General features: G+C 49.7%; 1 protein-coding gene across 1 annotated transcript; it reads right to left on the bottom strand.

Annotated features, from left to right (window-relative positions):
* Positions 1–411: 411 nt before the first annotated feature.
* On the bottom strand, positions 412–4337 carry LOC136459646 (protein terminal ear1-like). Its single transcript, XM_066459489.1, has 6 exons — positions 3438–4337; positions 3166–3334; positions 2591–3070; positions 2359–2481; positions 1089–1230; positions 412–970 (listed from the first exon to the last, which is right to left on the bottom strand). The coding sequence occupies exons 1-6, from the start codon at positions 4180–4182 to the stop codon at positions 614–616; spliced, it is 2016 nt and encodes a 671-aa protein (XP_066315586.1). The 5' UTR covers positions 4183–4337; the 3' UTR covers positions 412–613.
* Between the last annotated feature and the right edge of the window lie 19249 nt (positions 4338–23586).

Raw genomic sequence — 23586 nt, 5'->3', positions numbered from 1 at the left:
TATATAATTAGTATCATTAGATAGATCATTGAATATACTTTTATAATAAATTTATTTAAAGATAAATGTTGCATATATTTTTTTACAAATCTAGTTAAAGTGAAAATTTTTAACTTGCAGATACAGCCGTGCAGTGGTAGAGAAAGATCTTCGAATCCATCCAAGAGATCCGACGAAATATGCAGTGTGGTAAAGCTGTACTAATAAAACTATCTTTATTTTAATGTAATAATAAAGAAGTAAAGAACGAACGCATGACGAACGACGAATTGATAGCGCCCCCCTGCATGCCCTTTCCCCTCTCAATCCTAGCTAAAAGCCTAAGCTAGCTATAACTCCAAGTTTCAAAGAAGCCAGTAGCAGGAAACTTCAAACCAAAATCCAAAAGAACACGACCCCACACCAGCTGAACCAACGAACATCACCCCGCTTTGTTTCTCCAAAAGTCAAGTCTTCTCTACGTTCTTCATGTGCCATAAATGAATTGCCACTCCACTCCACTTGCTGCGCCTGCGCGACCAGCGGATTAGTGCAAAGCTTTGCCCCACTCCACTCGACGCTTCTCGAAGCAACTCACGCCTGCCGATCGCCGCTGAGCTAGGAACGGAGCCAGCTAGTCGGCGTAGCCTAGGCGCCGCAGCTCGCCGGCGAGCCTGATGTCTTCCTCGTTGTCGTCGTCGGCGTGTTCGGACGGCGCGTGGGTGGACGTGGTCGTCGACGACGCGCCGTCCGCGGACGACGAGGGCGCCGGCATCAGCTCCCGCCGAAGCAGGTCCACGCTGCCCGCCCGGCTCTTGGGAGGCGACGACGTGCCGGACGCGGACGACGCCGCGGGCGAGCGGCCCACGATGGGCACCGGCTCCGTCAGCTCCTTGCCGTCACGCGCCGGCGAAAACGCCACGGGCAAGTACTCGTCGCTGTCGCACGGGAACTTGGAGTTCTTGAAGTGCTCCTTCAGCGCTTCCAGGCCCTGCGCCGCCCAAACGCCACAACGTGATTGAAACATTAACATGCGAGATTGCGAGCAAGTACGTAGTAGTAAAATGTCTTTGGTGGCGCAGTAGGAGAAGGGCAGCTGCAGTAGGTACTTGTACGCGCGCGTATGTGACTTGGCAGATCTTGCGCGAGTTGTACACCTCCCATGGCTGCTTGTGGAACGCCTTATACAGCCGCACGGTGGCCTCCGGCGAGGTCAGGTTGACGAAGCCGTAGCCCACATTGCACTTGTTGCTGCATTTTTATTTTATTTTATTTATTTCCTTTTTTGCATAAAGAAGAAACCCCAAGCAAGCACGAAAAAAAATTCTCATTTCATGCTAGAGCAAGAAATTCAGAATGGTATGGCACGGAGGAACAAACAACTAACGGAGGAACAAACCACTGAAGACTTGCTAGAATTGAGGCATACTCCTAGCAACCAAAAAAAAAAACTTTGGCATGATGCTCCAGTGGCTTTACATGATGTGAAGCTGCATGCCTTTTGACAGCCACTAATGTCCTCTCGTCGTTGGGCATTGATAGGTCTTTTCTCAACTTGCTTCGTGCAAGAGAAAAGCTGCTGGTATAGATAAAGCAAGGGCATAACTAAGCACACTTGAAAGAATATTTTGTTTGCATGTATAAACTTTGATCGAAAGCTCAATTTTCTCTATAAAAAGAAAGTGTTGATCTTTTTCGTTTTCATACTGAAGCAACTGTTCTTTTTTATCACAGCGCAGCTCCATTCCATGGCTAGCGTAGTAGCGTCTGTCTCTACTGTCTAGTCTCTACACTACACCCCCCATCGGACGGTGCCGCTCCCTTTGTATGTGTTGGCCTTGTTATGGAAGTGCACGGCTGTGCAAAGGAAGAAAGGCAGGCAGGGAGGTGATCCCAGGGGCGGCAGCAGCGCGGCGAGAAAGGAAGGCAGAAGGCCCCCTCGACATCAGCAGCAGCAGCCAGCAGCCAGCACCCAGCAGATGCGCGCATGCAACCAAAGGATCCATGGGGGCATCAAAACGAGAAGGATCTGGGGCGTGGTCTCCCTTGGGCCGCTGACAAATTTATTTCCATTTGGGCCAGTAACGCCATAGCCATCTATGCCTGCTGCACTGTACTCTACCCACCCAAAGATAAGATACCTCGATCCAGAAGCTCACGCTTCCAGCTGAGGCGCTGCTGGAGCTGCAAGCTCCTCGCCTCCCAACCCCCGCCCACATTTCCCATTCCAACCATTTTCAAGGCACCAAATTCCCAGAAAAAATAACCGAATTCAGGCTGCCAAGCGTGTGTTCTTGCATCGAGCACCATGAAATATAAGTTAATGCAAACAGCTAAATGCAATTGTACAAGTGGGAGGGGGAGCCGAGCGCAACTCACTTGAAATCTATGGGGAGGTAGACGAAATCGTAGGAGGAGAAGGGCTGCCCCTCGCCACTCGCCGCGATCCACTCGTTGGATTGGATGCAGTGGTTGTCCAGCATGTTGAGGAGCAGCTTCTGGCTGCGACCCCAAACGCCTCAAGCATCAGCAGAATCGCAATTCTGGGCGTGCGGCGCCCATGAAATATAGCATTATCTTGCTGCAACAATGTGGAGATTGGCAGGGATACCTGTACTTGTTGGGTATGTTCCTGATCATGACGGTGGTCCTCGTGTCCCTCTCCGAAGCCGGCGCCGACTGCGTGTCGGCGTCGCCGGCGGCCTCGGGATCCTTGAACAGGAAGCGCGCCTCCCACCCGCTCTTTCGTCCTTTCCAGTTCCCGCCGCCACCGCCACCGCTGCTGCTCCCGGCGCCTTTCTGGGCTTGCTTCCCGGACACCGTCGGGGTCGACGACGACGCCGCCGCCGCCGACGCCACGTTCTTGCTGCCCTTGCTCTTGATCTCATGGCTCGTGCCGGCATTGCCTCCCTTGGACTGATCGCTCGGCCTCCTCAGAAGCACCACTCCTTTCCTCGCCCTTACGGAGCCGGACGACGACGAGGAGGATGCCGGGGGCTGAGACGACGTCGGCTGGGCCGGTCGCCACGTCGCTTGTTGAAACCTCGGTGGAGTCGGCGCGGTGGGCCGGTGGTGGGGCGCGTACCCGCGCCTAGGACCGACAGGCACACGGCAAAAATTCAGCCGCCCACAGGGTGATGGGAAGGCAAGCTGACTGAACTGAAATTGCGGTGTTGTGTTGTTTACCTGCGGGGCCCGGGGCCGGAAGGGCGCGTGAACTCGATGATATGGCGGCGGCCGAAGAGCTCCTGGCCGTTGAGCTCGGCGAGCGCGCGCGCGGCGTCGCGCGTGTCGAAGAAGTCGATGAACTTGTGGCTGGGCCGGTGCGCCGACTCCCTCACATCCTTCAAGTCCCCTGCGAACACGAGGACGGGCCAATACAACTGCTGCGGGAAACACAAGAAACAAGCGTGGGAAAACGAAATGCCTGGTTGGTCGGCTCGGTCGGTGGCGCGTACCGAAGGCCTGGAAGACTTGGCGGAGGTCAGCGACCGAGACGCCGGGCAGGGGGCTCAGGACCACCAGGGAGCCGCTGTTCTCGCCGTCGTCGGCGCCGGGGGCGAAGTGGGCCCACACGGCCTGCCCGAGGACGAGGCCGCGGCCGTCGTCGTTGGGGTGGGGGTGGGGGTGGGCCCAGTCCCAGGCCTGGGGCGTCGGTGGTGCAGGAGCCCACGCCGGGGGCACGGCGGCCGCCGCGTAGAGCTGCCCGAGCCGGCTCTGCTGGCGCATGTGCTGCTCGCGGACGCAGGCCACGGCGAGCTCGGCGGCTCGGATGTCGAAGAAATGGACGGTGGCCATGCCCTCGGACGCCAGCGCGCACGCGTCGACCGAGCGGATCGCGCCGAACGGCACCATCGCCTGCGCCACGTCGCGCTCCTTCGCGTGCGGCGGCACCAGGCACAGCACCACGACGCGGCTCGACGGGCCGTCGACCACCGGCGTCGTCGTGGGCAAGGTGTACCTCGGTTGCGGCGCCATGGCCATCGCCATCGGAGGCACTGGCTGCAACATGGCCATTTGCGGCGCCGGCGCCGGCGGCACCGGCATGGCTGGGTATGGGTGGGGGCAGTATAGCTGGTGCGGGAGCGGCTGTAGAGGGTAGGGGACACAGACCGTAGGGTGGAACTCCTGAGCTGCGGCATCGAGAAGGTTAGCCGGGGCTCCCGGGAACCCACCCATTCCACTCCCTCCCCCACCCTCCATGGCGAGCTAAAGCTCACAACAAAAGAAACCGAGGCGTCCAAGGGAGACGGCCGTCTAAAGATCTAGAACTTTCTGGTGATTCTTGATCATGCCTTCGATCAAGAACCAGGGGAGAATTGTACTCGGGGACCCCGTCTCTCTCTCTCCCCCGGCCCGTTCTCTCTCCTGCTTAGCTGTATACTAGGGGTGTGTGTGTGGAGTGAGAGCGGTGTGGTAGTACCACACCACTGCTGCCAGAAACAAGGGAGAGAGAGGGGCCGGAGAGAGGAGAGAGGAGAGAGGAGAGAGAGAGAGATTGGGAGCTCTTTTTATGGTAATTGTCGCGGGAAAAGAAAACCGGTGGGGTTTTATTTGGAGCTCTACAGGGACAAAGGGGAGAGAGACGAGTTGAGAGGAAGGAGGAGGGAGAGCGAGTGGAGAAGAGTCGAGGGAGGTGAAAGGCTGAAGGGCGGTACGGAGGGAGGAGGAGGGAGAGGACAGACGAGACGAGAGAGAGAGAGAGGCCGTGTGTGCTGGATTGTTTAGCTCGGATCCTCTGCAACGACAGCACTTGTTGCTCTTGCACGAGTCATGCCCCGTGCGTACATGACAGGCCCCACGCCTGCTTCTTTGCTGGGGAGATTTTTCCGGTGGATTTTGTGTGTTTGTTTTCGGAGTTAGCTTTAGCTTTTCGAGATGCCATGCATTCGTTCCGGCTACAAATATTTGTTTGTTCCCGCTACAAATATATGTTACATTTTCATTATTTAGGGCATGTTGAAATATGGAAAAAAAATCTTGTTCCTACAATTTTCTTACGAAATTTCTATAAGAATTCTTATAACAATAAAAAAGAGAATCGTATAAGCTCCGCCTTAAGCCCGTACAGATAGCGCGGGTAGCAGGTATTTGGATTTTATTAAGATATTTTTTATAAATAGTTTCATATATTTATTTGACTATAATTGTTTTATCTTGATGTCCTTACCTTACCTATTGGCATGAACACGGACTCTGACTTAGAGCTATTCAGCCTGTTCGCTCGTTGGTTTCAGCCAGTTCAAACTAGCCAGCCAACAGTGTTTTTCTTTCACAACAAATCAGCATCAGCCAACTCAAACCAGTCCAGAAACCAACCAGCGAACAGGGTGATTGTCATGTTTCTTGTTTTTCTTTCCTCTTTTTTTTCTTATTACTATCTAGTGACTGGGCAATTTCAGCTAAGGCCAAAAGTAGCCTTTAATCCCGTCTTAGTAAAGCTCTTTTAGCGTTAAAACCACTTTCCAAGTCTTTGTCCGTTTTTTTTAATCAAAGTCTTTGTCTGGTACCCAATATTTTTTTTCCTAAAAACATGAAGTTTTACAGCTCCTAATAAGTATTGGAAGGAATAAAGAAAGCTATCTTCAAGAGTTTCTAATAATCCACTCATAAATTATAGAAGACAATTTTACATGAGAAATCCTATACTATTTCTAAATTATCCTAACATTTTTTATATATTCTTTCTCTCTTGTACATTTACGTCAGGAACCATTTTCTACTCTTTATTATTTCCATGCCCTTCCACCTTTAGATTGGCCGACAAACACATGCAGGAGAGAGAAGATATGCGCGACTCGGAAGCGCGTAACTTTACGCAGAACATGGTGACTTTTCTCAAGTTCTAAAAGATTAGGAGACTAGATTAGGAGTTGTTGGAGAGGTTTTTTTTCATCTCTCTAAAAACTAAGGATTAGGAAGGGATTTAGGAAACTCTTGGAGATGCTCTTAGATCTCTTATAGATTTAAATTCAAGATGATCTTTTCTTCTATTATGGTCTATACGAGTAGTTTCTTTTTCATATATTATCCTTTGATCCATCATAATGCTTTTCATGTGTTGGAGCCATCTGCTAGGAGTCTGTTTAGCTCTACGTAATCATGAGTTACCATAGTAGACAACTCGTATAGTGAGTTGTCCATTTGGTTGCCGCGTGGTAACTCACAGTTTCTTATTTGTGCATAGACGTTATGAGTTGCATGGCAATCCTAACTCATGCAACGGCTTCTTTCTCTCAGCTCACTATTTTCCCTCAAAATGTATGAATGGCTTTGCATTAGAAAACCTATAAAATACTTAACGTGTAGCAATATATTTGGCCCTAGCTAAATCGCAATGGGAGAATCTAGAGATGTTCAAAACCAGTTTCTCACTATTTGCAGCCTTTGACTAATTTTGGTGGCCATTAAACTGATGCTGGTCATAATCTTGTTCACATCATGTCATTTGGCCATTCCAAGTGTTTAATATACTTGTTGGCATCATCCAATAGTAATAAGTTTTTAAATGGATTAATTAGTCCTTATTGTCGGATGCATATATTTGTCTGTCCAATTTTTGTTGTTCACTAGATAGTCTAAATATTTGTGTAAGAAATCAACACAGCAAAATAGGACTTAGCCTCAAGCACGGCTGCATGTAAGAAAATGCATGCCTCCGAGTGCCTTGGACAACATCTAGACCATAATGAAACAAAAAGAACTAAAAAGATAAGCATACATCATCAGTTGCAAAGACAAAGCCAAACACTAAGTCCAACATCATCGATCTCAATGGAGTGAAAAACAACTACGTAGATAAGCAAATAAACCAGCATTTGCAACGATCAAACGAAACCCTAACATCATCGGCATGACAGATTATGGGGAGTGGGGGTCGATTTCACCTTAGGGTTGTTGTCGAAGCAAAGCAGATGAACAACACAGAGAAGAAGAAGATCTGGACGGAGAGAAAACAGATCTGGACGGAGAGAAAACAGATTTGACTGGCACCAACACCATGAGTAGCATCGGAGGCCCGGAGCCAAAGAGGACGAAGGAAGAAGAAGAGCGCCTCCACAGAGTTCGGTGGGAGATGGAGCGGCGCCGCGTCCAAGTAGATCCAAGGATGCAAACGGAGACAAAGCCCTCCATGGAAGGACACCACCGTGACAGACACCATGTCGCCAACACCGTCGGTCGCTCTTGCAATGGGAAACGAAGGGGGAAGAAAGGAAGGAAAGAACAGTTGCGAGAGGTGTCGCTTATATAGCTAGACAGATTTCGCTAGTGTGGGGAGCACACGGAGGTTTCCCCCGCCGCCCGAAATGGAATTTTTTTTTATTTTTAACACTTTTTATAAACTAATTTTAAATCTAACACTGTTTTTTTTTCAAAACTAACACTTTTGGCCGCACCTTTTGTCATGGCGCGGTGAAATGCCTGTGCCGCGCCATGCATGGTGGCGCGGCAGGAAGGTGACATGGCGAAGACCGGGGCCGCTGACCGATGACGTGGCAGGGTCTGCCGCGCCACCAATCTTGACGCCGCCCTGACACGCCATGGCTCATGGCATAACAGGATCGGATAAATATCGCCCGCGAGCCGCCCCTGCCCCCGAGCCGCCCGCCCTGCCTCCTGCCTACCGCCCCTGCCCGAAGCGCCGCCGCTACCGTGCCCGCCCGCCGCGCAGAGCCCCGCCGGCCGGCCGGCTACGCCATGAACCCTGGCGCGTCACGGCCGTCGGGCGCCCGCTCATATCATGGTAGGCTCTCTCGAGTTATGTTATTATGATTGTTATTTTAGTTAGGGTTAGTGATTTAGGATAGTTAGGTTAGTGAATTTGTTAGGATTTGTTAGTGATTTAGGATAGTGATTTAGAATTTGTTAGGATAGTGATTTAGAATTTGTTAGTGATTTAGGATAGTTAAGGTTTGGTTAGGTAGTTAGGGTTTAGGTTACTGTTAGTTAGGATTTTGGATTTAGGGATTGATTTTGGGTTTTGGTTAGGTAGTTAGGGTTTAGATTACTGTTAGTTAGGATTTTGTGTTTAGGGATTGATTGTCGGTACTTACTAGTGCGTGATACGGTGATTTGGATGACTTGATGAAGTTTCGTCAAATGCTTATTTTTCTAGTGAAGTTGTTTAATATGTCTGTTAATGTTACTTTGAATATATACATGTGCTTTTATATTGTGTTCGTATTGCATAATAAGTAGTTCAAATTTTGCAATGCTACATAATCTTAATTTGAATACTCTAACCCTTTGTTTATCAATTTGTAACAGGATGACCCCTCCCACGCAGCACCCGTTGTATCCCATTCTTGAGGTGGAGTGCGACGACCAGCACCGAGCATACATCTTGAGTGACACCGACGTACAGGTGGTCTTGCCTACTTTGAGACCCCGCACACACACCAGGGCGCACCAGTGGGACGAGCGTTATGCGCCGTATATGTGTGAAGTACACGTAGGTCGTCTTGGGAGCCAGAGTGCTCATAGGATAGCACTTAGGCTGCTCTGCTCGCCTACTCGGCTAATCAGCCTATTCGCTTGCTTGTATCTGGCTTATAAGCCATGGCTTATCAGTCAACGAACAATATTTTTCTCTCACACCAAACCAGCCAACAATACTTTCAGCCATGGCTTATAAGCCAAACCAGCCCAAACAAGCAGAGCGAATGTGGTGATACGACTCTTACTTGAATGATAGCAGAAACACAGAAGGGCAATTTGATATGACGGCTACTATCATAGAGTATGGCTATGGTACGACCGAGTCTCTGGAGCTGTACAAACAATTGAATGCGAGTAGGAGTACTCCCTTTATTTGGGTGTATATATCTTGCTTTTAAAAATAATCAATTTTTAATTTCTATTTTAAGTGAAATATCAATATTTTATAATATCAAATAAATATTATTAAATTAATTCTTAAATATATTTTATATTAAAAAACAATTGGAGATATAAATTTTGATCTCAATTTGAAATTAATTTTGTTCAAAAGGAAATAGATTTCAAGGCACTGCTACTGGTCTAGATCTTCTATCTACTTTTGATGAGGACATCATTGGCTCAAATATGACCATGCCAACCACTTCTATACCAAAGGTGCAACCATTCTATATGAGGCTTATCATTAATGCATCAATGATAAGCCTCATATAGAATGGTTGCACCTTTGGTATAGAAGTGGTTGGCATGGTCATATTTGAGCCAATGATGTCCTCATCAACTTTGATGAAAGAAAGTGTTCCTGTTTTGCACCCAGGGAGTTACTAGTTGAATCATCACATCACATAGATAGATGTTGGAAGCAGGGGTGCCTAGCTAAATACAACAGCTTGTTCATTTCGGCTGGATTGGCTTATAAGCCATGGTTGAAAGTACTGTTGGCTGGTCTAGTGTGAGAGAAAAATAATGTTCAAGCCATGGATTATAAGCGAGATACGAGCAATTCAGTCGAAACGAACAGGCTGACTGAATCCACCAAGCGGTCGGTCTCCTCTGTTCTTTCTTCTTGACCATGCAGGACGTGAAGGCTATCTTTGGCCTTCGGTTGGGAGAACTTTCAGTGACGGGTACAGTTGACAACGATCACTAGAGGGAGCTGGTGACTCAGTTCACTGGCTTTCTTCCACCGAACGATGAGGTTTCAAAGAAAAATAAGTGAGGAATTTAAGCCTATTTAATACTTGCATTACTTTCCTGCAGCCATCGGGTCTTATTTTGTTTGGTGAATTTCAGAAAAAGTTTTGGAGTTTCGTCGTCCTGGATCACAGAGCGCTTTGATTACTTGGACCCACAGGCTAAGAAGGCTCAGATCGATAGGTTTGCTAGAGTGTGGCTCTGGCATTTTCTTGGTGCTTTCCTCTTTCCAGACGCCTCGGACAACACCATCAGTTGGATCTTTCTTGACAAATTACGCCAGCCATGGGAGAACATAACGGCGTACAGCTGGGGCAGCGCAGTCCTAGCATGGACGTATCGACAGCTATGCGTTGCCTGCCATCGCACCTCAGGGTATGCGAACCTTGGGGGTTGCTCCTACCTACTCCAGATTTGGTGTCGGGAATGATGGCCTGTTGGGAGGCCCCTTAATACTAGTTTACCGGTAAGTACTTCGGTTCACTATATTCTTTGAGGCAGTTACATATGATGAGATTATTAATGGCTAATTCATTATCGTGTTCAATGCAGCAATGGAACGGGCAGGATACACTCCCTACAGCTCTGTATATCTGGATGGAAACAGAGTTTGTTAGAGAGAATGCGAGGCGCAAGTACAGGGAGTACACGGACGGTCTCGATGTCCTGACACAGCACCAGGTTACGCTCTCTTTACTATCACACGTGTGTCTTGTTCGATGTACACTATATCACAAACCTAACTCAACTATGAAATGTTCAGGAGCATTGGTGTCCTTGGGATGCTCCGGAGCTCCAGTACTATCTCAGTCCTATCACTAGGGACGAGTCAGACGAGTATCGCTGCAACGTCCCTCTTATTTTCTTCCACGTGGTCGAGATTCACTTGCCCATCAGGTCTGCAGACAGTTTGGAAGAATGACAGGCTACCCACCACCGCTTTACTCCACCAACCAAGGATTGAACAGGCGCATTATTGATTAATAACAAAGCTACAATTAAGAGATGTGTGTGGTACAACTAACATTGTTTTGTTGCAGATATGACCGTAGGAAGAGGTACAAGACTAAGGATTGGCACGTGACACACAACGCGCACATCCACTTGTGGGAGACCAGGGAACGACAGTCGGTCCATGCGGGGTCCTCCACACGACCAGCACACCTTCGACGAGTACCTGCAGTGGCTTCACAAGTCTACGAGGACACATATCAAGCCCCCGTACACTGAGGAGGCGATTGACGAGGACTCGGAGGAAGATGCGATCGAAGATGTGTACGACGTTGCCACTAGGGAGGATACACAGCTACAGAGAGCCCCTCTTCAAAGATACGTGGTAAGATACTTGAATGGTATAATTTATTATCCTTTTGGTATTAAGTATGTGTACTAAAACTGTCCAACCGTGTTTCTGTACCTAGGCGACATAATTGTCAAGGATGTCCAACGAAGCAGCGTTCCGGCTTCACGAGTCTAGAGGGCAGGGGCTAGACGTTCTCGAGGTTTTTGTGGAGGTAAACATAAACTTGTCCATTCCAAAAATATTTCTTTAGTGTATATGTGTTTGGGAAATGCACTAATTTTAACATCTATTTATGCAGATGGTGAAGAAGAGTTGCAGGAAGCTAGCTCAGAAGCTGATCTGCATGGACACTCCTTATGTGGAACCACCACTCCCGGCGCGGTCGGGTGGCACATCTTCAGCCTCTTTGAGGACACCAGCTGGCTCTTCTCAACCGGTGATAGGTGCCACTTCCACAGTGCGTACACCACCACATCATAGCGCTGGAAAGGACCCTACAACCGAGGACGACGATGACCCCCCAGGCTTCCACAGACAGCACGACCAGTGGGACAATTGGCCATAGGACGAGATCAGCATGTCTCAGCTAGGTGGTGCCCCGCTTGGTACCCAAGGAGCCTCACAGGTACTAACAAAGGTAGTTTCTTTAAATACGTAGGCTCCATAAACTAACGATCATAAAGATTATAAGTAATCGTGCATATCATATACTTACAGGGTACGAGCCATACGCACCGGTGACACGACCATACCAACGTTGGCTACACTCCCAATGTGTTACAAACAAATCCAAAGAGACAGAGGCATCCAAGGGATCCTTACAATCCTGGGTCTTAGTTTATTAGGTTGAACAAATATTGGCGTCCAAAACTTGCAGGCTTAGTTGGTTATGTTATGTTGAACTTATATCAAACCAATGAAAAATTTATGTGGCAGCTTGTCAACTTGCGCACGGACTGCATTTATTTGCTTCATATTCATTTCAATGCGTCGCAGCAGCACTGTCGGCGAGATTAAGTAGCAACTAGTTCGGAAACCAGTAGTCCCGACGTATCTCGATGCCGGTGGCCGGCGTGTTGCGTGAGGGGTCGAGGAAGCCGGCGTCCATGGTCGCGTCGCTGCCGATCCTATAATATGGGGCTAAAAAGCCAAAAAAATAAGTGATTCGTTTTTAGCCCGTATAAAAAGAAAATAGATTCTTGAACCTCTTTCACGCTCATGTCATGTCGAGGTACTATAGAAAAAAGAACCGCAAAATCTGATCAAATTTTTCATAATCGATTAGTTAACATGGAGGTTAACCGTATTATGAAAGACGGAAAAAAATCATTGGCTCATCAAATTCTCTATCGAGCCATGAAAAAGATTTAACAAAAGACAGAAACAAATCCACTATTGGTTTTACGTCAAGCAATACGTAGTGTAACTCCCACTATAGATGCGGAAAGTTTCGATTAAATCGTCCAGGTACTATCGCGCCATGCGCCGTGGCGCACCACTATCGTGCCAAGATCGGTGACGTGGCAGACCCTACCACATCATCGGTCAACGGCCCCGGTCTTCGCCACGTCAGCCTCCTGCCGCACCACCATGCATGGCGCGACACATGCGTTTCGCCACGCCATGGCAATAGGCGCGGCCAAAAATGTTAGTTTTGGAAAAAAACATTGTTAGATTTAAAATTAGTTTAAAAAGTGTTAAGAATAAAAAAACTCCACGAAATCGTCCCTGAATCTCCTGCGTGGAGACGGAGATAGCCGCGTTGGGGAAAAATGAACTATAATTTTGTTTTCGGGAGCCAACTGGGGAGGGGATTTTGCACCGTGCTGGCCGAATTTTTACATTTTAGCCCTTTTTTGAAAGTTTCTCACAAATAGACCCCTGGCGGAAAGAATTCAGAAAATAGACCCTTAGCTCGACGCCATTGGTGCTGGCGTCGAGCTAACACGTCTCGGCGCTAGTGTCTCTGGAGCCGAGCTCCTAGGCATGGTAGATGACATGGCAGTGAGCTCGGCGCCAGTCACTCTGGCGCCGAGCGCAGTGCCGTAGATCTTGGCGCCGAGCTCCCTACCATTTAACCCCGGCCAACCTTCCTACCCGAGCGTTCTTCCTCTTCTTTCTCCTCCCTCTCGGATTTTTTCTCTCCCCACTTCACCCTACCTCACGAATCGACATATTGGACCTTGGAAACTTTGATTTAATCCATAGATCTTCGAGAGCAAGGTATCCTCGCTCCTCTCCTAGTTTTTTCGCATCGATTCGGTATGTATTAGTTGGATTTTTGAACGTAATAATCATCATCACTTAGGGTTTCATTGTATCCATCAATATATGTATTATACAACCATAAGATGATGCCAAGGCGTGGAAAAGCTAGCAAACCTAGGCGGATGTAGTTATGTTATGAGTTCATTGTTGTGCATCAAATGGAAAACTCTAGGTATATGGTTTAATGTTAACTGCTTTGGGTTCTTAAAATGAAATTGGTTGTATTGTAGTTATGGTTCTCATTGACATTTATTTGTGATATTTTGATTTATGTTTGTTAAATTCCATCCGTTTTGTTAGATGCAAGAAATGTTTCGGAAGGAGTTTTGGCGAAAACGGGGTCATCCTCGTGAATTATACCCCGACGCGTCTAGCAAAGATGCCCCCGTCCCTCCTGACCTCCCTGTCCCTAATTGTGACTATGGTTTCCCGGCCTATGTTTTTCAATCGAAACATCCGAACACAGTGGCGCGTTGCTTCTACACATGCAGTCGTTTTAATGTAAGAAATTATTTCCACTATCATTTTTCTTTATTTGTGTAAGTATGCTAATAATATTTTGTTGGAATCTCATTGTGTAGGACCATGAGAGGTGCTTTTTCTTTCAGTGGATCGATGGTGCAGACAAGTTTGACCCTAGGTACCTCTTTTTCGATGATTGGTTTAGAGGGAGACATCCACGTGAGCACTTCAAGCGGTGGGTTCCACCCCCTAACCCTCCGCCAATGATGGCTAAGGAGAAGCACCAAGCCACAGTTAGACGACTCAAGGAACCTCCTCTGTGCGATTGTGGAGATCGAGCTATGATAAACCCTGAGAATACATTGGAGTTTGTGTGTCCAAACAAGCATGAAGTAAGTGCAAAGTGTATGTGTTGAAATGTTGAGCTATATGTGTTCATGTACTAATGTCTACTTATTTAGGTGTTTTCAATGGCGAAGTGTCATTTCAAGGAGTGGTTGTATGGTCCTAAGAACCAATGGCCGGAAGAACCGCAAAAGGTTAAGGAAAAGAAGAAAGAAAGGGTAATTTACAAAGCACCTCCTGTCATGTGCGAATGTGGTGTTAAATCTAACTATGGCCTAGTCCCTTCGAAGCTTGGAATAGGCCATTATTGTGGCCATATGGTTGAGTATGATGAGGTTGGATATTTTTGTGGTAAACATGAAATCGTATTTTGTTTCTTTTACTAAGACATATATGATAGAATTTGCCGTTTGAACAGAGCACTAGAAAATACAGGTGAAAATGTTATGATGGTCAAGCTAAGTTCTTGGATGAACTGAAGAAGAGACAAGTAATTGCACGAAAGAGGGGATATGCACCTGACTACGTCAACCTATTCGTTAAGCATCCCAAAGAAAAGATGCGTAAGTTTGCTAGACAGCGCGATATATGTAACCCGATCGATGTTGGGCTTAACAAATGGGAATTAGAGAAGCGGATGACGTTAGAGGAGGAGAGGGCAAGGAATGAGGCAAGGGAGGAGACAAGAGTACAGATGCAGGTATTGAACAAGTATGTTGTTGCATTATGTGGCAGTGAGTGCTTGAAAGCATTTTTTCGTTGCATGATTTTAAATAAAATATAATCGTGTTGCTAACTGATTGCATTTTATATATGAAGAGATTGGTTGCAGCGAGAAACATGCCGCAGAGCTGGCTCGTGCAAGGTATGAGGAGAAGAAGTTAGATGAGCATAGATCTCGAGTTGGTCGCACCGTTCAATCACCGATTGTGTTGTCAAAGGGATCTCATAAGGATGATCTGCCACGGAAACATGAGTCTGACAACCATCTCCAACTACTGCATTGGGGGCAGATTGAGCATCGAAAACCATAGGTACAATCTGCACATGCAGATAAGGTTCCGGAATGAGAGGGTCGATGTGTGCCTGATGATCCATTGCTGGGGTAAACCCATGAGGGATGGGGTCAACTAACATCCGACGCACAACCACGTCCAAACATTACAGCTGGCTCTTCATAGCTGATCTCACATAGTTCTCCCACTGATCCGCACAACCAATTATGATCATTCGCCTGAATATGTTGGGAGGAGAACCTAGGTGCAGTAAACCATCAACTGCAATGCCATCATCTCCAAGGCAATGCAGCTCCTCCCGAACCCTTGCAACCATCTCACTAAATGAAGGCCTATCATTGAATAGCACAGGCACGCTTTGCATGTCAACAAACTCAATATATCCATAGTGATCGCTTTCAACGGTGCCTCCATGATATATAGTGACTAGGTTGTCCATCTAGTTCAAACACGTAACGAAACACATATCATTTAGTCCAAATTAGATGATAGATAGTACCTAACAAGTACTTTCTAACTACAAACTAAGTAAATAAGATAATAACTACGTATATATATATATATATAGTGTACTCACTAAATAGCTAGATCATATGTAGTTAACTAAATATGTAACTACATATCTAAGTAGCTATCTAACTATATCTATGTACCTATGTATCTATGTTTCTATCTATCGATATATATATCTCACTAGATCACTAACTAAATCAACTACTTGAGTCATCACATTGACTAGTAAATAATAAATGCCAACTAAGTAGATACCTTTCCAATGACTGATCCGCGGATGTCGACGGAGTCGCAGCGGACGATGGCGTGGGTCAGACCGACAATCTAGGCCGGCGGTGGCATGGCCGGCCGCTGCAGGTGGCAGGGTCGGCGGTGGCGCGCGGCGGGCGCGGGATGCCCGGGGCTCCACGCGGCGAGTCCAGCTCGACGGGCGCGGGAGGCACGGCGGCCGCGCCCGAGGGCGGTGGTGGAGGGCGGCAAGGCGGGGCGAGGCCGGCGGTGGAGGCCAAGGCGAGGCTAAGGCGAGGACGGCGGTGGAGGACGGAGGAGGGCCGCTGGCCATGGCGCGGGCGGCTAGCCGCGGGCAACGGCGCGGCGCGGCCGCGGGGCGCGGGCCGTCCGATGGGGCGCGGCGCGAACAAGGGCGGCCGGTGGAGGCAAGGGCGCGGGCGACGGCGGCGGAGCTCGCTCTGCTAGGGCGAGAGAGGGAGAGGAGGAGAGGCGCGGGGCCCATAGGTATTAAAGGCTCGGCGCCAATCACTCCGACGCCGAGCTCGGCGTCAGAGTGACTGGCGCCGAGCTCAGTGCCATGTCATCTACCATGTCCAGGAGCTCGGCGCCAGAGACGCTGGCGCCGAGACGTGTTAGCTCGGCGTCAGCACCAATAACGCCGAACTATGGGTCTATTTTCTGAATTCTTTGTACCAGAAGTCTATTTAGGAAAAACTTTAAAAAAAACTAAATTGTAAAAAATTCGGCCGTGCTGACCGGATTCGTTGGTAGGTCCGTGATATCAAACACGCACACTTGCAGCCCACAACCTCGGCCAGGCCGGCTGGCCACGTATCAAAGACGCTTAAAGGCAGCCTGGAGCCTGTCCGCCGGTGCGAGGGCTAGCTCCCTGGTCTCCAACGGTGGCATGGGTTTAGACGTGGGGTGCAGCGTGGGTCCCAGCGTAAGCGGATGTCCGGTCTTGTCGAGGTGTATATTGTGTGTATTTAGCCACAGTAGGTATCCTTATCGCCGCAGCCTGACACCTGTATTGTCATTCCACAGCAGGACTTTTCATTTCACCTCCTGTTGCCTTCTCGCTACGCTTGCGTGATTGCGTCCTGTGATCAATCCATCCATCGATCTTCTCTTCACATGGATCATGGCGACATGGAGAAAAACAATTGATGCCACTGTTGGTTTGTGTTCTGCTGCGGCTGCCGTAGCAGGTTAAGGAGCCATCTGCAGGTCGGGAGTATTTGCAGCAAGCCGCAGTCCGCTCCGGCCTCCGGACAGCCCGAGATGGCGCGGACCAGGCCAGAGACCACAGGGATTCCACAGGAAATTTTCGGATGGGCGAGCGAGACGGGCGTATAAAGCGTTCGATTATGCGCGGGCGCAGTCGTCATGCCGCCCGCCCGCCGCCGTGCCGGCGTCGCCGTTTCGTTCGCAGGGAGCAACGCAGCATGGTCACGCTGGCAACTGGCAACTGGCAACGCTCACTCAGGTCTTTTCATAGTCTCGCTTAGCGGCCGTCCATGTTTTGATCTTCCACATGAGGCATGCAGAATTTCAGGCTTTTAGAGGGAAGAGAGGGAGGGGAGGAACTGGAGGGGCAGTTGGGCATGTCGGATGTCAGCAGCTGCTAGCTAAACAATATGGACTATCAGGATGGGCAGAAGGAAAAGCCTCTCCATAGATTAGATGGGCTTTATTTAGCCCAATTGTACAGGGCACCCTGCGATTTTCCTGCTAGTACTACACGAGAAAGCGCAGAGAATAGATATTGGGCCCGCGTGTGCATGCATATCGCCATACTATGCTCGATGCAAATTGCAAAAAAACCTGGGAATTTTTTTAATCCATTTTAAATAAATATTTTAATACTAATCTAAAAAAAAGTATTTGCAAAAGTGACCCTTTTAGTCGCGCTAGGCACGACAGTACCACGCTAGCAAGCCACATGCGTGGGCGCGACAAGCCCAGCCACGGTGGCACCCCGTGTTGACCGTACCTGGCGTGGCGGAGCGTGGGCCCCGCCTGTCGCGCTAGGCGGGCTGGCGCGACATGCCCATATAAAAGCCGTGGCCCACCTCCTTTTTCCTCTCTCTCTTATCTACCCCTTCATTCTGGCGAGCTTGAGGTAAGCTCATGCTGCTGTGTTCTCTCTCATCTCCTCCTCCCATCCTATAATTGCCTTTGATCAAGTTTGCATTTGTATTTTAGGTTTGAACGGTCTCGTGCATGAGGTATAACTCCCTCACCTCTGTTTTTTTCTGTTTAGTTGATGTTTATATACTGCTCTGGTTTACACTGCCATGTGCAATACTGGCTTTCGTTTGGTTGAATGAAAGTTGCTTTGGCTAATCACGTCTAATATATTATGGCTCATATTGTACTTGTTGAACTTTTATGATTTTTATGATAGGTTTTGGTTGCCAGTGCATTACGGTTTGAGTGCACTAGTTTAGACAGCAATATGGGTTGCACTATTGATACTAATTTTTTCTCGAAGTGTGTGATTTGAAGTTTTTTTGTTGATTAGATGTATAAATGAGTTGGACTATGTATGTATAGACATCATTTACATTCAATAAGTTTGTTTTAGGGTTTGGCTTCATGGGTTTACATGATTATTGTCGGGGACTTAATACCGGGGTACCCAATGAGGAGAAGCTAATAACCATCAAACGTTGATGCTTCAAGCAGACAAGAACGTAACTGCACTTCTTGTCCATACGACCGGAGGTTGGCCGCACCTCGCCCGGCCCCTAAGGGTTGGCTCCGCCTCACCCGACCTCTGAGGGCTGGACTCCGCCTCATCCAACGACCGGGGATGGGCCTCGCCTCACCCGACCCTCGAGGGCTGGCTTCGCCTCGCCCGACGGCTAAGGGCTAGCTTTGCCTCGCCCGACGTCGGAGGACTGGCTCCGCCTCGCCCGACGACCGGGGATGAGCCCCGCCCCGCCCGACCCCCGAGGGCTAGCTCCGCCTCGCCCGATGGCTGAGGGCTGGCTCTGCCCCACCCGACGTCCTAGGATAGGCTCCATCTCGCCCGACAACTACGCCCTGCTCCTTCATATGACGGGCACAGGGTAAGACAGGATATTCGAGTCAACCATAGCACCGAGGACCATGCCCTGCATGTCTGCAGGACAGTACCATCAGGATACGATGGGACAGGCGCTTTAAGCCCTTCCAGAGTTCCAGGCATGGTAGAGCCCGAACAGTATTGTAGGCGCCGACTTTTGTCTTACAGTGTTGTGGGCGCCGCCATCAGCCCTCGGGCACGGATCCTGACATAAGCATATGACAACCACTACAATCCAAGAGAGAACTCGCATCATCTATAGTTATGGATGTATAGTCACTTCCCCGTCCGCTCTCCGTAGGATCACGGCTCGGCATCCCGGCATGCCGCACCGTCCACCAGGGTGGGATGGGACATAACCACTTGCTGAAGCAAAGCCAGGGCACGGCCATGTCAGGGTCAGCGAACGCGCTATCCCTAGCATAGTCTACCATGTCAGCAGGGCAGGCTCAAGGGAAAAGGAAGACCCGGCGCCTTCGAAGGACCGTCTCTACCTTTGGTTTTTCCTCTTTCTCCCATCTGTAACCCTTACTCCCCCTTGGTCTATAAAAGAGAGGGTAGGACACCCTACTAAGGGGACGGATCGTTTTTTATACACAACGCATCACACAACGCATAACCAAGCAGCAACCGAGCTCTTGGCGTCCTTTCGACTCTTTCATCAGAGACTTGGGATTTGTCCCTCTCTCGACCGTTTGTACCCCTTACTACAAACCTTTTTTTGGTGCTAATAACATGAGCAGCAGTAGACTGGACATAGGGACATTCTGCCCAAACCAGTATAAACCTTGTGTCCTTTAGCACACCATCCGAGCCTAATGCACAACAAATATAAAATTACTAGTTGGTGTTTATTCGAAACACCGACAGTTGGTGCGCCAGGTAGGGGACCTTTGCGCGTTCCACATCAGGCCATGGATGGCTAACCACGGCATCAGCTGGGTCGTAGGCGCACACATGCGCTTTGGGAGCATAGACTTCATCATCATGATGGGTGGAGAGCTGGCATTGGCTCACGCGGCCATCCAATCTCTCCCCTCCATCGGCCTCAACCACAAGAGGTTTGGGTGCCAGCTCGGCGTCTCCCTCGGACCCTAGCAGTCTAGGGAGGACCAGCGTCGCCTCGCCCTTTTCGACATCAATGACCTGACGCGGTCTTCTGGAGGAGGATCCCTCTCTCTAGAACGCCGCATACGGAGCGCCCTGATAGTGCTTCCATTCGATCTCCGCAATGCTGTGACGACCATTAGCCACCTTGTGGCACGATGCATGGTTTAGCCACCCGCGAATAGCAAGTTCGTGGAGGTGATCGAACATATCACGGAGTCTCTGCATAACCTCCTCATAGAGGAGCCGGGGTCATCCTCTAGCTCTGACTCTAGCAGGAGGAGCCATCAACCCTCCTAGGACTGCTTCATGATGGGTACCCCCGAGGGGCACATCGAAAGTATCTCCACAGAGGAGGCAACCCCGGCGGGCAACTTCGGCGGCAAAACTGAAGGGGAAATAGCGGTCCCACCTTGCATAGGGGTGGAGCAGCTAAGAGCCTGAAAGTGGGAGATCAAGGAAGCCAAAATCTAGCTTGTGCGAGAATTTGTGGAGGTTGATCGGGAGATCGAACGCCGCAGAGACGGTGGGCGCGCACGCGCCAGTGCCCGTGATGTGAACCGAAGGATCATCGTCGACGATAAAGCCCTTCCTCACTTCACCCAGGCAAGCCAAAACATCACCACCACAATGCCCTCGCTCCATGGCCTTCCAGAGGCCACGACGCCCGAGGATCGTCAGGCCCACCGTAAGATTCACACGCAAGTCGAGCGTGCGGCGGCGCAACAGGCCGAGAGCTCGTTGTCTCGATGACACGAGCTCGACACCAGCCAAGGACGCGTCAGTCCACTAGGCACCACAAGGCGGCAGACAGCGCACCATGATCCCAGTGCATCAACGCCTCGGGCGCAACCGCGATGCACGCAGCACCCTTGACGCCCACAGACGCACCTACAGCGACCCAAGAGAAGGAGATTGTTGCGGCTATCACCCTCATCGTGGCAGATGCTACGACAGTGATGAGGACCGGAGCTCGAGCCCTGGCCTACCAAGCCCTCAGGCCTTCGGCCAGCACATCCTCAACACTACTTTCCCACCAAGGTACCAACCACCTACCAACATCCCTAAGTACTCTAGGGAAACAAACTCTGGACTTTGGCTCAAAGACTATCGGCTTACCTGTCAAGCTGGGGGTGCAGATAATGATAACTTCATTATCCACAACCTTCCACTATTCTTAGCCGATTCGACATGAGCGTGGTTGGAACACCTACCGTCCAACGCCATCCAGAGTTAGGCGGATCTAAAGGAGATCTTTGTGGGGAACTTCTAGGGCACATACAAGCGCCCTAAGAACCCATGGGACCTCAAGAACTATAGCCAGAAGGCTAGATGAAACCCTCCATGGGTATATCTGGTTCTTCTCCCGATAGTGCAACGAGCTCCCTAACATCGCCGACGCCGATGTCATAGGAGCCTTCCTCCGGGACTACCTGCGAGTCTTTGGTTCATAAGCTATGATGCAAGGGCCCGTGAACCACCAATGAACTCCTGGACATCACCACCAGCCACGCCTCAGGAGAAGAGGTGGTCGAAGCAATCTTTGATCGTCTTGAGGGCAAGTCAAGGCGGGACGAGGGCGCCAGTGAAGGCACCTCCAACTATTCTGGCAAAAGGAAGAACAAGAAGCAACGGCGCGAGGACTCGCTCGTGGCCGCCGCTGACCACAAGGGTGGTCAGAAGCCCATGGAGGGCAGTCCAAACCACTTTGGAAAATTACTCGAGGGGTCGTGCCTGAACCACGCCTTCTCGGTAAAACATATACTCAAAGACTGTAGCCTCATGCGACGGTTCCAGTCCGGAGGCTCCAACAAAGGGGAGCAAGGAAAGGACCCTGCCCCCACTGTGGATGACACCGAGGAGAAGGACGATGACTTTCCAATGCTGAACAACTGCCTTATGATCTTTGGAGGATCAGTGCCCTATGACTCCAAACGCCGCCAGAAGGTCACGCGCCGCGAGGTCTATACAACCGAACCAGCCACGCCTACCTTCCTCTGGTGGTCTGAGTCTGCCATAACCTTCGACTGGACCGACCATCCGGATAGTGTCCCACACCCAGGGAGATATCCGCTTGTAGTCGAGACGCTTGTCGACCCAAAGTGACTCACCAAAGTACTAATGGATGGAGGCAGCAGCCTCAACTTCATGTACGCCCAGACACTCGACGAGATGGGCATCGACCGGACACACCTCCGCCCAACCTGAGTGCCTTTCCATGGCATCGTACCCAGGAAGCAGGTAATGCCACTCAAGCAGATCAATCTGCCTGTTATCTTCTGGTGTCAGTTCAATTACATGACTAAAATCCTCACCTTTGAGGTGGTTGGGTTCCCTAGAACTTTCACGCCATCCTAGGACGTCCATGCTACGCGAAGTTCATGGCCATCCCCAACTATACATACCCCAAGCTGAAGATGCCGGGCCCCCATGGGGTCATCACCATCGGCACCTCCTTCCAGCGCACCTATGAGTGCGAGGTCGAGTGCTGCGGTCACGCCGCAGCAATCGTCACCTCAGGAGAGCTCGCCACCCTCAGCGAAGAGGTCGCCAAAGAAGCGCCCAACGCCAAGAAGTCGACTGGGTCGTTCGAGCCGACAGAGGGCTCTAAAGAAGTCCTCATAGATCCTAGGAGCACCGAGGGCAAAACGGTACACATTAGTACCACGCTTTCCTCTGAATAGGAAAGCGCGCTCATCGATTTCCTCCATGACAACAAAGACATCTTTTTGTGCAAACCCTTAGATATGCCAGGCATTCCGAGGGAGGTCGTCGAGCATACCTTGAAGATCCACCTAGGCTCTAAGCTGGTGAAGCAGCGCCTGTGCCGCTTCGACGAGGAGAAATGCAGGGCCATCGATGAAGAGATAGCAAAACTGTCGGCTACCGGATTCATCAAGAAAGTATACCACCCAGAGTGGTTAGCCAATCGCGTTCTTGTACAAAAGAAGAGTGGGAAATGGAGGATGTGTGTAGACTATATGGGTCTCAACAAAGCATGCCCAAAGGATCTATTTCCTTTGCCATGCATAGACCAAATAGTCGACTCTACCACAGGGTGCGAAACCCTCTGCTTCCTTGATGCGTACTCCGGGTACCATCAAATCGCGATGAAAGAATCTAACCAGCTCACGACATCTTTCACCACCCCCTTTGGATTGTTCTGCTATGTTTCAATGTCGTTCGGTCTGAAGGACACTAGGGCTACATATCAGCGTTGTATGCTCAAATGCTTTGGGGACCTCATCGGGCGGATTGTTGAGGCCTATGTTGACAACATCGTAGTTAAGTCCAAACGGGCTAACCACCTCGTTGTCGATCTTGAGCAGACCTTTGCAAAACTCTGAGCGAATGGCATCAAACTCAACCCTAAGAAATATGTTTTCGGGGTCCCGAGGGGCATGCTGCTCGGCTTCATCGTCTTCGAGCATGGCATCGAAGCCAACCCAGAGAAAATCTCAGCCATCATAAGGATGGGCCCAATTCAGAACATAAAGGGGGTTTAGCAAGTCACAGGGTGCCTCACCGCACTCAGCCAATTTATCTCACGCCTCGGCGAATGACGTCTCTCCCTTTATCGCCTCCTAAAGAAAGCCGACCGCTTCGAGTGGACATCCGAGGTCTAGGAGGCACTTGACATGGTCAAACTGCTTCTAACA

This window comes from Miscanthus floridulus, chromosome 6 (genome assembly GCF_019320115.1).
Source record: "Miscanthus floridulus cultivar M001 chromosome 6, ASM1932011v1, whole genome shotgun sequence".
Taxonomy (NCBI): Eukaryota; Viridiplantae; Streptophyta; class Magnoliopsida; order Poales; family Poaceae; genus Miscanthus; species Miscanthus floridulus.
The sequence above is the reverse complement of the archived record's forward strand: the minus strand, read 5'-3'. Positions and strand labels throughout refer to the sequence as shown.

What these genes read in the sequence shown, in the direction of transcription:
- LOC136459646 (XM_066459489.1), bottom strand. Translation starts at nt 4,182, where the DNA reads ATGGAGGGTGGGGGAGGGAGTGGAATGGGTGGGTTCCCGGGAGCCCCG. An exon ending in CCAAGTCTTCCAGGCCTTCG is followed by an intron (nt 3,335 to 3,437) that starts GTACGCGCCACC and finishes TCGTGTTCGCAG; the next exon opens with GGGACTTGAAGGATGTGAGG. An exon ending in TCACATACGCGCGCGTACAA is followed by an intron (nt 971 to 1,088) that starts GTACCTACTGCA and finishes TGGGCGGCGCAG; the next exon opens with GGCCTGGAAGCGCTGAAGGA.